We start from the raw sequence: 12,998 nt of genomic DNA, 5'->3' as shown, positions 1-12,998 counted from the left end.
GTTACCGTGAGCGTTGGAATGTTTAAGTTTGGGTACCACCTCAAATATTTATGCCCCCCTTCGAAGAAGAGGGGGTATATTGCTTTGCTCATGTCGGTCTGTCGGTCCGTCCACCAGGTGGTTGTCAGACGATAACTCAAGAACGCTTGGGCGTAGAATCATGAAACTTCATAGGTACATTGATCATGACTCGCAGATGACCCCTATTGATTTTGAGGTCACTAGGTCAAAGGTCAAGGTCACGGTGACCAGAAATAGTAAAATGGTTTCCAGATGATAACTCAAGAACGCATACGCCTAGGATAATGAAACTTCATGGGTAGATTGATCATGACTTGCAGATGATCCCTATTGATTTTGAGGTCACTAGGTCAAAGGTCAAGGTCACGGTGACCCGAAATAGTAAAATGGTTTCCAGATGATAACTCAAGAACGCATACGCATAGGATCATGAAACTTCATGGGTAGATTGATCATGACACGCAGATGACCCCTATTGATTTTGAGGTCACTAGGTCAAAGGTCAAGGTCACGGTGACCCGAAATAGTCAAATGGTTTTCGGATGATAACTCAAGAACGCATACGCCTAGGATCATAAAACTTCATAGGTAGATTGATCATGATTTGCAGATGACCCCTATTGATTTTGAGGTCACAAGGTCAAAGGTCAAGGTTACGGTGACCCGAAATAGTAAAATGATTTTCGGATGATAACTCAAGAACGCTTTTGCCTAGGATCATGACACTTCATAGGTACATTGATCGTGACCCGCAGATGACCCCTATTGATTTTCAGGTCACTAGGTCAAAGGTCAAGGTCACAGTGACAAAAATCGTATTCACACAATGGCTGCCACTACAACGGACAGCCCATATGGGGGGCATGCATGTTTTACAAACAGCCCTTGTTTCTATGTCCCTTGACATATTGCTTTCATATTTTGCATACTTTTTTACGAACATGACCACAATCTATAAACAAGAGCAGACAACTGTATCCAACATTTTGTAAGAATTATGTTCCATTTTTATGCCCCCTTTCGAAGAAGAGGGGGTATATTGCTTTGCTCATGTCGGTCTGTCGGTCGGTCTATCGGTCTGTCGGTCCGTCCACCAGGTGGTTGTCAGATGATAACTCAAGAACGCTTATGACTTGGATCATGAAACTTCATAGGAACATTGATCATGACTGGCAGATGAATCCTATTGATTTTCAGGTCACTAGGTCAGAGGTCAAGATCACAGTGACTTGAAACTGTAAAATGGTTTCAGGATGATAACTCAAGAATGCTTATGCCTAGGATCATGAAACTTCGTAGGTACATTGATCATGACTTGCAGATGACCCCTAGTGATTTTCAGGTCACTAGGTCAAAGGTCAAGGTCACAATGACAAAAAACGTATTCACACAATGGCTGCCACTACAACTGACAGCCCATATGGGGGGCATGCTTGTTTTACAAACAGCCCTTGTTTATTTTTCCTTTATTTTTATTTTTGACAGATCATCAAATAAATGACCACACACTCACATTATATCCCCCTCTCCACCCCCACCCCATCCCCCATCCAAAAAGATTTTTTTCTTTGAAACATGGTAAAAAAAATCCACAAATATTTATTGACTTTATTTTTGAAGGATCGTCCAACCATCCCACCCAAGCTATTGCTATTAAACTTGAAATAAAATCTTATTAGTTTGTTTTATGTCTACAAATGTTCAAGAGATTGTGGAAAATATACCTGAACTCAGAATCGTCTATAAAGTACAACTTCTTTAAAACGTAAGCGATCAATATGTTTCAATTATGGTCCTCTCCCACTTAGGATATGACTATATTACCTTCACCTTATTGAATTTGAACGATTTCCCCATGATGGCTTATACTGTCAAGCACTCGAATAGTCGAGCGAGCTGTCCTCTGAAAGCTCTTGTTTATATTTATTATTGACCTCTTGTGCTTGTATTTATTATTGGCCTCAGCAAATCAGGAGAGTGCTTGTATTTGTTATTGGCCTTTGCCAATCAGGAGAGTGCTTGTATTTGTTATTGGCCTTTGCCAATCAGGAGAGTGCTTGTTTTGTTATTGGCCTTTGCCAATCAGGAGAGGGCTTGTATTTGTTATTGGCCTTTGCCAATCAGGAGAGTGCTTGTATTTGTTATTTGTCTAAGCCAATCAGGAGAGTGCTTGTATTTGTTATTGGCTTCAGCCAATCAGGAGAGTGCTTGTACTTGTTATTGGCCTCAGCCAATCATGAGGGTGCTTGTATTTGTTATTGGCCTCAGCCAATCATGAGGGTGCTTGCATTTGTTATTGGCCTCAGCCAATCATGAGAGTGCTTGTATTTGTTATTGGCTTCAGCCAATCATAAGGGCGCTTGTATTTGTTATTGGCTTCAGCCAATCATGAGTGTGCTTGTATTTGTTATTGACCTCAGCCAATTGTTCTTATTTTAGGAAGTCCCAGTGACCAGTGCCCAACAGGATTTAGACTGAACCCAGAGGGACCATACTGTCAAGGTGATTACACGTCTCTATACTTCCACTAAGGCAGCTTTCTACTTGTGACATTATCAAATGGACACCAATTTGATACATTTACGAGGGATGATAAAGATTTTATGTTTATCAGCATGTACTTATTCCATGAAATAATTAATTGTGTAAAAATGTTAACAAACATCTTGAACATCATTTATATTTGGATTTTTGCTATTTGATTGTAATAATCTATATAAATACTTAGAAAATAATAAAATAAGTTTTTTACTCAGAGTCATATTAGGTTAAGTTTATATAATAATTGTGATAAATATTTTAAACAAAAAAATCTCAATAGGAACAAAAACAATGAGTTAATATCCTTTATCTTAAAAAAAAATGGTTGTACCGTAGCAACAATATGAATAAACCATTATGTTTATCCTGTTTCTGAGATGTAGATGATCCTTGAACACTTAATTTATTATGGTTACTCAGCAATACCATATTAATTCAGTATCTATGTTGTTTCTTCCTTAGACGATGATGAGTGCCGCCGGTTGCAGCCCTGCACCCACCTCTGCCACAACTCCGCCGGCAACTATTATTGCTCGTGTCCCCCTGGTTACACACTCGACGTGGATGGAAGACAGTGTATCGGTAAATTTGCTGACCAATGGAACCATTGCAGTCACTTGACACTGACTGACATTACTGAAATAAAAGTGTGCATGTTAAAATGAATTTAGCCGTGTGATGTTTGCCCTTCACTGCCAAACAAGTGCAAGCAATACTCTTTTAAGGTCTTCATAACAATTGTATACTGTTTTTGATTCAGATATCAATGAATGCTCCACTCAACTGTTTCAGATATCAATGAATGCTCTACTCTACTATTTCTGATATCAATGAATGCTCCACTCTACTGTTTCAGATATCAATAATTGCTCCACTCAACTGTTTCAAATATCAATGAATGCTCCACTCAACTGTTTCAGATATCAATGAATGCTATACTCTACTATTTCAGATATCAATGAATGCTCCACTCAACTGTTTCAGATATCAATGAATGCTCCACTCTACTGTTTCAGATATCAATAAATGCTCCACTCAACTGTTTCAGATATCAATGAATGCTCCACTATACTATTTCAGATATCAATGAATGCTCCACTCTACTATTTCAGATATCAATGAATGCTCCACTCAACTGTTTCAGATATCAATGAATGCTCCACTCAACTGATTCAGATATCAATGAATGCTCCACTCTACTATTTCAGATATCAATGAATGCTCCACTCAACTGTTTCAGATATCAATGAATGCTCCACTCAACTGTTTCAGATATCAATGAATGCTCCACTCTACTATTTCAGATATCAATGAATGCTCTACTCTAGTGGATCCATGCCCTGGTGGTCAGCAGTGTGTGAACTCCATTGGTTCTTACACGTGCTCCATGAAATGCAGACAGGGCATGAGACTCTCTGATGACAGGCTGAGATGTGAAGGTGAGATAAGTAACCTTCAAGTCTCCATGGTTACTAACTATACTGCTTACATGATAAGGTATATGATTTAAGAGGGTTTTAACCTTGATTCATAGGGGCATAAAGAAACATGGTCCGATTATTAAATCAAAATGCAGTTGGTTCATGAACAGGCAAAAAGTTATTAAAAAAAGATCTTCCATATATTAACATTCATTTAAGTGTGCAATCCCACTCCAGAGCAAGAATGTCTGTATTGTATTGTTGTATTGTTGTAGACATTGATGAGTGTGATGTGCCCCGTTCCCCATGTGAACAGGTGTGCGCCAACTCTCTAGGGACATTTGTGTGCAGCTGCAGACAGGGGTTTGAACTTGAAGCCAGCGGCAGATGTACGGGTGAGGACTTGTATGATCCCAAGGGCAAGAAGTCTGGGTAGGATGTTGAATGTAGTATAGTATGCTGTTGTACTCTGACACTGCTCGCAGAAAGCCTACATGTGTAACATACTGTAAAACCCTGCCCCCTAAAGGTGGGGGAGTAGAAAGTATTAGAAAGTATTAAAAAATATATTTGCTTAATCTTTCAACTAACCAACTCCAAATATCTTTTATTTGAGACTGTGCCTTTAAACATTTATTATGTATCCCCAGATGTGGATGAGTGTAAGGTGAAGACTAATGCATGTCCCCGAGGTCAGGAGTGTGTCAACTCTGTAGGAAGCTACAAGTGTGCAGTACGCTGTCCCAAAGGCTATGAGATGGTGATAGGAGGGTGTGCAGGTATGGATGTCGTTAAAGTTTAAATGTTTTTAAAATAGCTCTTTTTTAACTCACCCGTCACGTGACATGGTGAGCTTATGTGACCGTGTGATGTCCGGCGTCCGTTGTGCGTGCGTGTGTGCGTCCGTCAACAATTTGTTTGTGTAGACAGTGAGGTCACAGTTTTCATCAAATCTTTATGAAATTTGGTCAGAATGTTTATCTTGATGAAATCTGGGTTGGGATTGTATTTGGGTCATCTAGGGTCAAAAACTAGGTCACTAGGTCAAAAAACAGAAAAACCTTTTGTAGACAAAAGAGGTCACAGTTTTCATCCAATCTTCATGAAATTTAGTCAGAATGTTAACCTTGATGAAATCTGGGTTGGAATTGTATTTGGGTCATCTGGGGTCAAAAACTAGGTCACTAGCTTAAATTATAGAAAAACCTTGTGTAGACAATAGAGGTAACAGTTTTCATGTTATCTTTATGAAATGTGGTCAGAATGTTTATCTTGATGAAATCTGGGTTGGGATAGTATTTGGGTCATCAGGGGTCAAAAAATAGGTCACTAGGTCAAAAAATAGAAAAACCTTGTGTAGACAATATAGGTCACAGTTTTCATCCAATATTTATGAAATTTGGTCAGAATGTTCATCTTGATGAAATCTGGGTTGGGATTGTATTTGGGTCATCTGTAGTCAAAAACAAGGTCACTAGGTCAAATAATAGAAAAACCTTTTGTAGACAATAGAGGTCACAGTTTTCATCTGATCTTAATGAAATGTGGTCAGAATGTTTATCTTGATAATATCTGATTTTGGTTTGTATATGGGTCATCTGGGGTCAAATATTAGGTCACCGGGCCAATTCTAGTAAAAACCTTGTGTAGATGAAAGAGGTCACAGTTTTCATCATGTCTTAATGAAATTTTGTCAGAATGTATTAATTGATGAAATCTGGCTTGGGATTGTATATTGGTCTGATATAACTTAAGTTAATGTAGCAAGGTTAGTCAGGTGAGCTATTCAGGGCCATCATGGCCCTCTTGTTTATAAAAAGCCAAAGTCTTATAGAAACAACCTCAAGTATATTTCCTAGGTAGAACAGGTACTGGGTGTCTGTAGAGAAGCTCTATGGAATCCTTCACATAGGGGATCGAATATGTGACGTCATGACACCATGTCCACTATGCTCTTAAAAAATTGGCTTTAAAACTTACCAAAATATACTTAATTATTAACAAATGTATTCCTGAATAGTTTAGCATTCATTATCAGGTTTTATATTGTTCATCACTTCATGCTGCCTCTTTTAGCATTCAATCATTCATATACTTGACATTTTAAATAATAATTGAACATATATTTTTATTAAATTCAAAATTGTATGAATCTTCTGAAATTTAATTAATCAACCAACCAAACATTTAATCATTTCATTACCAGTCATACACTAATTAAGGTATTTTATTTTGTTCATCATGAAGACGTGGATGAATGCAGGACCAATCAGCATCGCTGCTACTACAACCAGAAGTGTGTCAACACGGAGCCCGGATACAAGTGTGTGTGCCCGCGGGGCTACAGGTCAGCTGGTCCTGGAACACCATGCTTTGGTACGGGTGTGCACATAGCTTATGTAAACACGGAAAAGTAGTAGTTCCCCAGGCATCTTCCTACATATGAGTCTGTCTTCGGGAAAATGGGACTTAATGCATTTGTATAAAGTATCGTCCTAGTTTATCCAGTCCAGTCGGAAAATGTCATCCCTTATTAGCACTTTATGTACATGCTTTAAGCCCTGTTTTCTCAGATCAAGGCTCATATTTTCATTATTGTTTTTTCACATTTAACCCTTTGCAGGCTGGGAAATTTGTCGTCTGCTAAAATGTCGTATGCTGAATTTCTAAAATTAGCATTTTCTTCATTTTTTTTTCAAAGAATACTATGAGAATAGCAAACAGTTTGGATCCAGATGAGACGCCACCTTTTGTGGCGTCTCATCTTGATCCAAACTGTTTGCAAAGACCTTCAAAATTCGGTTCCCGCACTAAAAGAGTTAAATGCCTGTACCTTGTAGTCTTTTGGAAGTTTTATAGCATATAAAGTTGATTAATTGGTATATTTGTGGTAAACTACATAAACAAACTATCATAAAATTAACAACATATAAACACAAGTCATTTCAATATGTGTGTATCCTATTTTTGTTAAATCATTGAATACGTATATAATTTTTATTTTATTTGTATTTCAATTCATGTCTACAATATTGCAGTCTTTGCAGATTTCGATGGAAATTTTCATTACATGGACAAGAATAATGAATTATTTTTTGCGCACTCTCAACATGTGATGGTTACAACCATGACAACTTATATAAATACATTTTAATGTTGGTTAATTAGAGATGGATGCCTATTTGTGAAGTAATAATGAAGTGAAAGTTTATTTTTGAAAATATGTAAGCATATCTGCCAGTTATCCCTATTTTTAGTTTATTAATTTCTTCTTGGTTATAGTTTGTATGGTCTTAACGTGGGATTTCAACACTTATTAATAAAAAACACAACAGTCACAGCATCATAATGTTGGACACTGTGTGGATCACAGGGAACGGAAGTATATACAGCCTAGTATCTGAGGATGCAACGGCAGACCTGGATGTTGAAAGTGATTTGCCAAAGCAACAGGAGTCTTAACCCCATTTTCTGAACAGAAACTGCTGTATGCTCGTCCTTAAAGCTGGCAAAGAATGCATGATGATTGGCCAAAAGCTTATGCTGTGTTATCTTTCATGCTAACCTCAGTTTCAACTTCTAGATTAGATTACTTTAGCCGAGTTATGCGAAAATGGGTCTTATGTCACATGTGGTCAGGGTAGCTCCAGATTAGCCTGCCCTTTTATGCAGTCTGGTTAGAAGCTTTACTCTGTCCACTGTAAAATTACGCGATGATTTGTTGTCTTATGAGGGGACGGGTATCTACTAACCAGACTGCGTGCTGGATGTGCTGGCAGGTCTGGTCAATGGCACTGTTTCTTTAAGACTGAGTGTTATTGTTAAGAAATGTGAGGTATTGTCATAGCCAGCTCGTCGTCCGGCGTCTGCCGTCCGCATTCCGGGTCGTGCTAAAACCTTAACATTGGCTCTAAAATTAAAGTGCTTCCACCTACAACTTTGAAACTTCATATTTAGCTGCATCTTGATGAATTCTACACGCCACATTCATTTTTGGTTCACTATGTCAAAGGTCAAGGTCACTGTGACCTCTAATATAAAACTTTAACATAGGCTCTTAATTCCAAGTGCTTCCACCTACAATCCGATCACCTCACTGGCTGGGATTACTTGGTAGAAGTCTTTTAAATGAAAGTATTCTATCTACGGATGCATAGTCTCTAAGATGAGTTCTTCTTGCCACTTACCTTTCTTTCTTTTCTTCTTACAAGCTTTCATTTATTCAAAACTGCACCCACAGGCGAGCGTTGGCACCCGCTATGCGGTGCTCTTGTTTTTATTTTTTAGCAATTATAATTTGTTGGTGCCGTCTCAAAACTTTCTCTATTTATTACAGAGTTCCGCTACCTTCAATCAAATTGCCAAAAATAGCCTGAAAAACTTTAGCATAGGAAGAAAGAATATTGCATAGGATTTTTATTTCTGTAATTAAACCAGATAATTTAAGTGAGAAGTAACTTTTGCATAATAATCAATAAACAAATAGTTAATGCAAAATCAGAAGTAAGGCCCTCCCTGTTTTCTTTGGAGATGATATTGGAAACAAACAACATAGTGTTGGACCTTAGTGAGTACGGCTAACTTGATGTTGAATAACATTTGAAACAACTAACTTATTGTTTGGCCTTATTGAGTACAGCTAACTTTCTGTTGTATAACGCAGACATAGATGAGTGTGAAGAGACGCCGGAAGTGTGTGCATACCAGTGTGAGAACACTCATGGCGGATACGAGTGTCTCTGTGCTCCCGGACAAGTCAGACTCGCCGACAGGAAATCATGTGCCGGTTAGCTCCTATAGGCACTTCCTGTCTCTTAGTGATGATGCAAAAATTCTCTCCTATGATAAAAAACACTGTCCCATTTATTTTATGATTTATTTTGTAATTTTTGCCTTTAGATATACTTGCCTTGCATAGCAAAATAACAGAATGCTTCATTTGTATAAGTTTTATTTTCATCTAGTATTTAGTCTGTCATTTTACCATTTAGATTAGCATGCATTTTTATGCTCTCTGAAAATATTTTCGGTGGAGCATATAGTTGCCAGTTTGTAGTTCTGTACTTCCTTCCTTCCGTCACACTTATGCTACCGTTTCTCATAGTGCCTTCAATACTTTACCAATCACTTTCATATTTGGCATGTAGGTACCTTGCATGGACCTCTACCTTTTGATTAGGTTTGAGGTCACTGGGGTCAAGGTCAAGGTCAACGAGGCTAATAATAGACTTCCTTCTGTCACACTTTTGCTACCGTTTCTCATAGCGCCTTTAATACTTAACCAATCGCTTTCATATTTGGCATGTAGGTACCTTGCATGGACCTCTACCTTTTGATGAGGTTTCAGGTCACTTGGGTCAAGGTCACCGAGGCTAATAATAGACTTCTTTCTGTCACACTTTTGCTACCGTTTCTCATAGCGCCTTCAATACGTAACCAATCGTTTTCATATTTGGCATGTAGGTACCTTGCATGGACCTCTACCTTTTGATGAGGTTTGAGGTCACTGGGGTCAAGGTCAAGGTCACCGAGGCTAATAATAGACTTCCATCTGTCACACTTTTGCTTCCGTTTCTCATAGCGCCTTCAATACTTTACCAATCACTTTCATATTTGGCATGTAGGTACCTTGCATGGACCTCTACCTTTTGATGAGGTTTGAGGTCACTGGTTCAAGGTCACCGAGGCTAATAATAGATATTTTTAGGTGTTTATTAACACATACATTGACAAAGCGCATCATCGGGGAGCATCCATCAGTTTCACTGATATTCTTGTTTTATATATTTGCTTTGCTTGTTTCCTTTTATTTGCTTGCTCCTCTACCCGCCTTGTTTTGCTCTGCCTTGCAGGCCTTGAATTCATTGACCAACCAACCATTCACGATGTCAGCAGCTTAAGGGCAAACCCCAACACCCTCAGTAAAACACTTCACCGCTCCTCTGATAACGATGTCATGGATACGCGTCATAGCAACGCAAACCCTGCTCAAGGGTCAACGACAGACAACACTAGCACAAAGAGTGCGGCACGTTTGGAAGTTCCCACCGTTGCCCCTAGCGATGGCTTTGGCACTGAACAAGGTCAAGGTCAGGTTGTTCGACACACAGACCCTGTGAATGGTTTTGGGGCAGAGGTTGAGTGGATTGAAGTGTATGAGAAGAAGCAGATACGGAATAAAAAAGAAAAGAACAAGGACCCAAAAGTGAAAAACAGCAAGAAAGCAAAGCGAGGCCGCTTGACTAAGAAGTGTTCTGAGGGCTTTGTGTTAAATGATGGATCTAAGGAGTGCCTAGGTAGAGAATGTATGCAATTTGAAATGAAATGTGTTCAATTTAAAATGAAATGTGTTTAATTATGTTGTGAAGATCTACCTTGTAGTTATCTGGCTCACCATGTAATGATCTAATGTAACATCTCTTAGAATCATAATGTATGTAGAGATAACAATTGGATCACCATGTAATGATCTAATGTATACATCTTTAGAATCATAATGTATGTAGAAATAACAATATCATAGATCTGTGAAAAACATGAGAACCTTTTCTACCATATTATATATATATTACAAGCCTTCTCCCCCCCCCAAAAAAAACCTACCATCCTCTTGATAATTTAGGGACACTTGGGTATACTCCTCTGGCTTATCCAACACTTACTCCATGAGGTAAAGGTATATTTAAAGGTGCATTACATGTACGAAATGTTATTGTTTCTGCTTTCAGATATTGACGAGTGTACAGAAGACCCTGGGGTGTGTCAGCACAACTGTACAAACACTGTGGGGGGCTACAACTGCACGTGTCCCCCGGGCTACCGTATATCCAAGGATAAACGCACCTGTGAAGGTGAGCACTCTTATTTTAATTAAATATGTGTTCTCGTACCAAACAGAAAATGAGCAGAACCCCAACCTTGCAGTGTGTGTATATATTTCCATGACAAAGGTGCATTTCATGTTGAGGTAGTGTTTTCTAGTTTCACAAGGCACAAGTTTACTGAAAGTTGCGAGTTGATCAGTCTAAATTAGGGACAAGTGATCAATAAGGTTACAACTTAAATTATGGGTTATCCAGTTACCGACTCAAATGTGAATTTTACCAAAAGAAAAAGAACAAAGTTTGAAGGGAAAATTATTTATACAGAAATAATGCCTTAGTGAATATAACAAATTAGTCAAATAGTGTTTCTATAAAATATAAAAATTAATAATGTTACCATAGTTTATTCAGTCCCTGATTCAAGGCCACCGGCCCATAACAAAATGCATATACATATACTTGAATATAAACAAAGATATACATACATTTATAGTTGTTACCTGACAGAGGCAGAACAAGAAAACAAAAGCAGTTTTATTTATAACAAAACAATGGTGTGAATGCAAACAAAGTGGTGTACAAAGTTGACATAACGATAACTGTAATATTTATTGATCATAAGTATAACTTATCTTCATTATATTAATACTATCTTCTCATTATATTATTAATCAGCTTACAAACAGCTAGAATTTCATAATTTCTTCCAGAGTTTAGTAAATTGTAAAATCTATTAACTGTAAAATGATTTGGTTGTATATTAGGCAGATAGAATGAGCGTATATCTGAGTACTTTTTACAATCAAATAAAACATGATGCTCATCCTCAACAACAACAATATTGTGGTTAAAACAGTAAGTATATAACTGCTCAGCTCTTGGTATACCAAAGTGTCTTCCTGTTTCAATTGCAAATGTGTGACTAGAACATCGAAGTCCATTAATAAATATTTTTCAGTCTCTAATAAAGATTTAAAATGTTTATAGTGATCACATCTAGGTGAAGAATATTTGATAAAACGACTCTCATAATCGACATAAAGAAGTATTCTACCACATTCACCTAAGACCATATCTGTGTTTGTCGAGCGTGAAACACCCAGAAACAATTTACAATAGTGCGTTTGAACACGTTCAATTATAGGTGAAAATTTAAAACCCCATATCTCTGAACCATAGAGTAGAATAGGTTTAACCATAGAATCAAACAATTTATGTATATCCACCATTGTTAGTAATGTTGGTCTTATTTGAAATATCTGGAATGTTCATAGAATAGCCTTTGTAACACGATTGATGGGAATTTTTTCTTAAGAATGAATGGATTTTTTATGGACTCGATTTGATCCTGAGTTTATTTGTCATCTGCTGCGGGATTAGTCCCAGTAGCTGGGGTAGGCATAGCTTCTAACCCCTAATTTCCACGCTCCTCTGCTCTGTGGGTCTGTGTTTTCCATGCCACAGGTGTGCAGGTCATCCCTAACACAGTCAGACCACGATTTTCTTGGTCTCCCTCTACCTCTAGTACCAGGAATGGCCATCTTCATGATAGGGTTGATGCAAGAAGTGGCACGTTCAACATGCCCATACCACCTCAGACGTCTGGCTCTCAGTGATGCAGTGACTTCTGGTATCCCTAGTTTTCCATACAGCGTGTCAATGTTGACTCCGTCATCAGGTTTGACGCTGCAGATCCAGCGGGCCATTGCTCTGTCGTTTCTACGAAGTCGTTAGATCAGAAGCGGATGGTGCCCACGCTTCACTACCATGTAACATGGCAGGCTGGACACAAGCATTGAAACTTTGTCACGGGTTTTAAGGGAAACATGCTTCAACGTCAGTATTGGTAGTAGTTTCTTTAACTTTCCCCAGGCAGTGCAGCATCTGGTGATGATGGCAAGTTCGCAGCCTCCCCCAGCACATAGTGTGTCACCCAGATAGCAGAAGCTGGCCTCAACATCAAGCTGTGAGCCGTCGATGACCACCTGGGTAACTGGTCTTCCATTAATTGGACGTGCCTGGTCCAGGCATCTCGGACATACATAGTTCGGGATGCTGGTGATCCTTCCCTTGATGCCACTGCACTTTTTGTGCACCCACAGTTTGCACTGGATGCACTCAATGGAGTTCACTCCCACTCCACTCCTACATACCCTACAGGGATATGCTCCAGCGTCACGCAGGAGATTCC

At 38.6% G+C, this 12,998-nt stretch overlaps 1 protein-coding gene across 1 annotated transcript in view; it reads left to right on the top strand.

The window, feature by feature from the left end:
* LOC127839462 (hemicentin-1-like) overlaps positions 1-12,998 on the top strand; it is a 178,954-nt gene that overhangs the window by 160,055 nt on the left and 5,901 nt on the right. The window contains exons 70-78 of the mRNA XM_052367842.1: positions 2,461-2,523; positions 3,025-3,144; positions 3,867-4,001; positions 4,259-4,378; positions 4,634-4,762; positions 6,231-6,359; positions 8,647-8,769; positions 9,836-10,279; positions 10,712-10,834. Of these exons, the coding sequence (XP_052223802.1) occupies positions 2,461-2,523; positions 3,025-3,144; positions 3,867-4,001; positions 4,259-4,378; positions 4,634-4,762; positions 6,231-6,359; positions 8,647-8,769; positions 9,836-10,279; positions 10,712-10,834 (1,386 nt within the window). The remainder of the gene's footprint in view (positions 1-2,460; positions 2,524-3,024; positions 3,145-3,866; positions 4,002-4,258; positions 4,379-4,633; positions 4,763-6,230; positions 6,360-8,646; positions 8,770-9,835; positions 10,280-10,711; positions 10,835-12,998) is intronic.

This window comes from Dreissena polymorpha, chromosome 7 (assembly GCF_020536995.1).
Source record: "Dreissena polymorpha isolate Duluth1 chromosome 7, UMN_Dpol_1.0, whole genome shotgun sequence".
Classification (NCBI taxonomy): domain Eukaryota; kingdom Metazoa; phylum Mollusca; class Bivalvia; order Myida; family Dreissenidae; genus Dreissena; species Dreissena polymorpha.
Note: the sequence above shows the minus strand (reverse complement) of the source record. Positions and strands in the feature narration are given on the sequence as shown.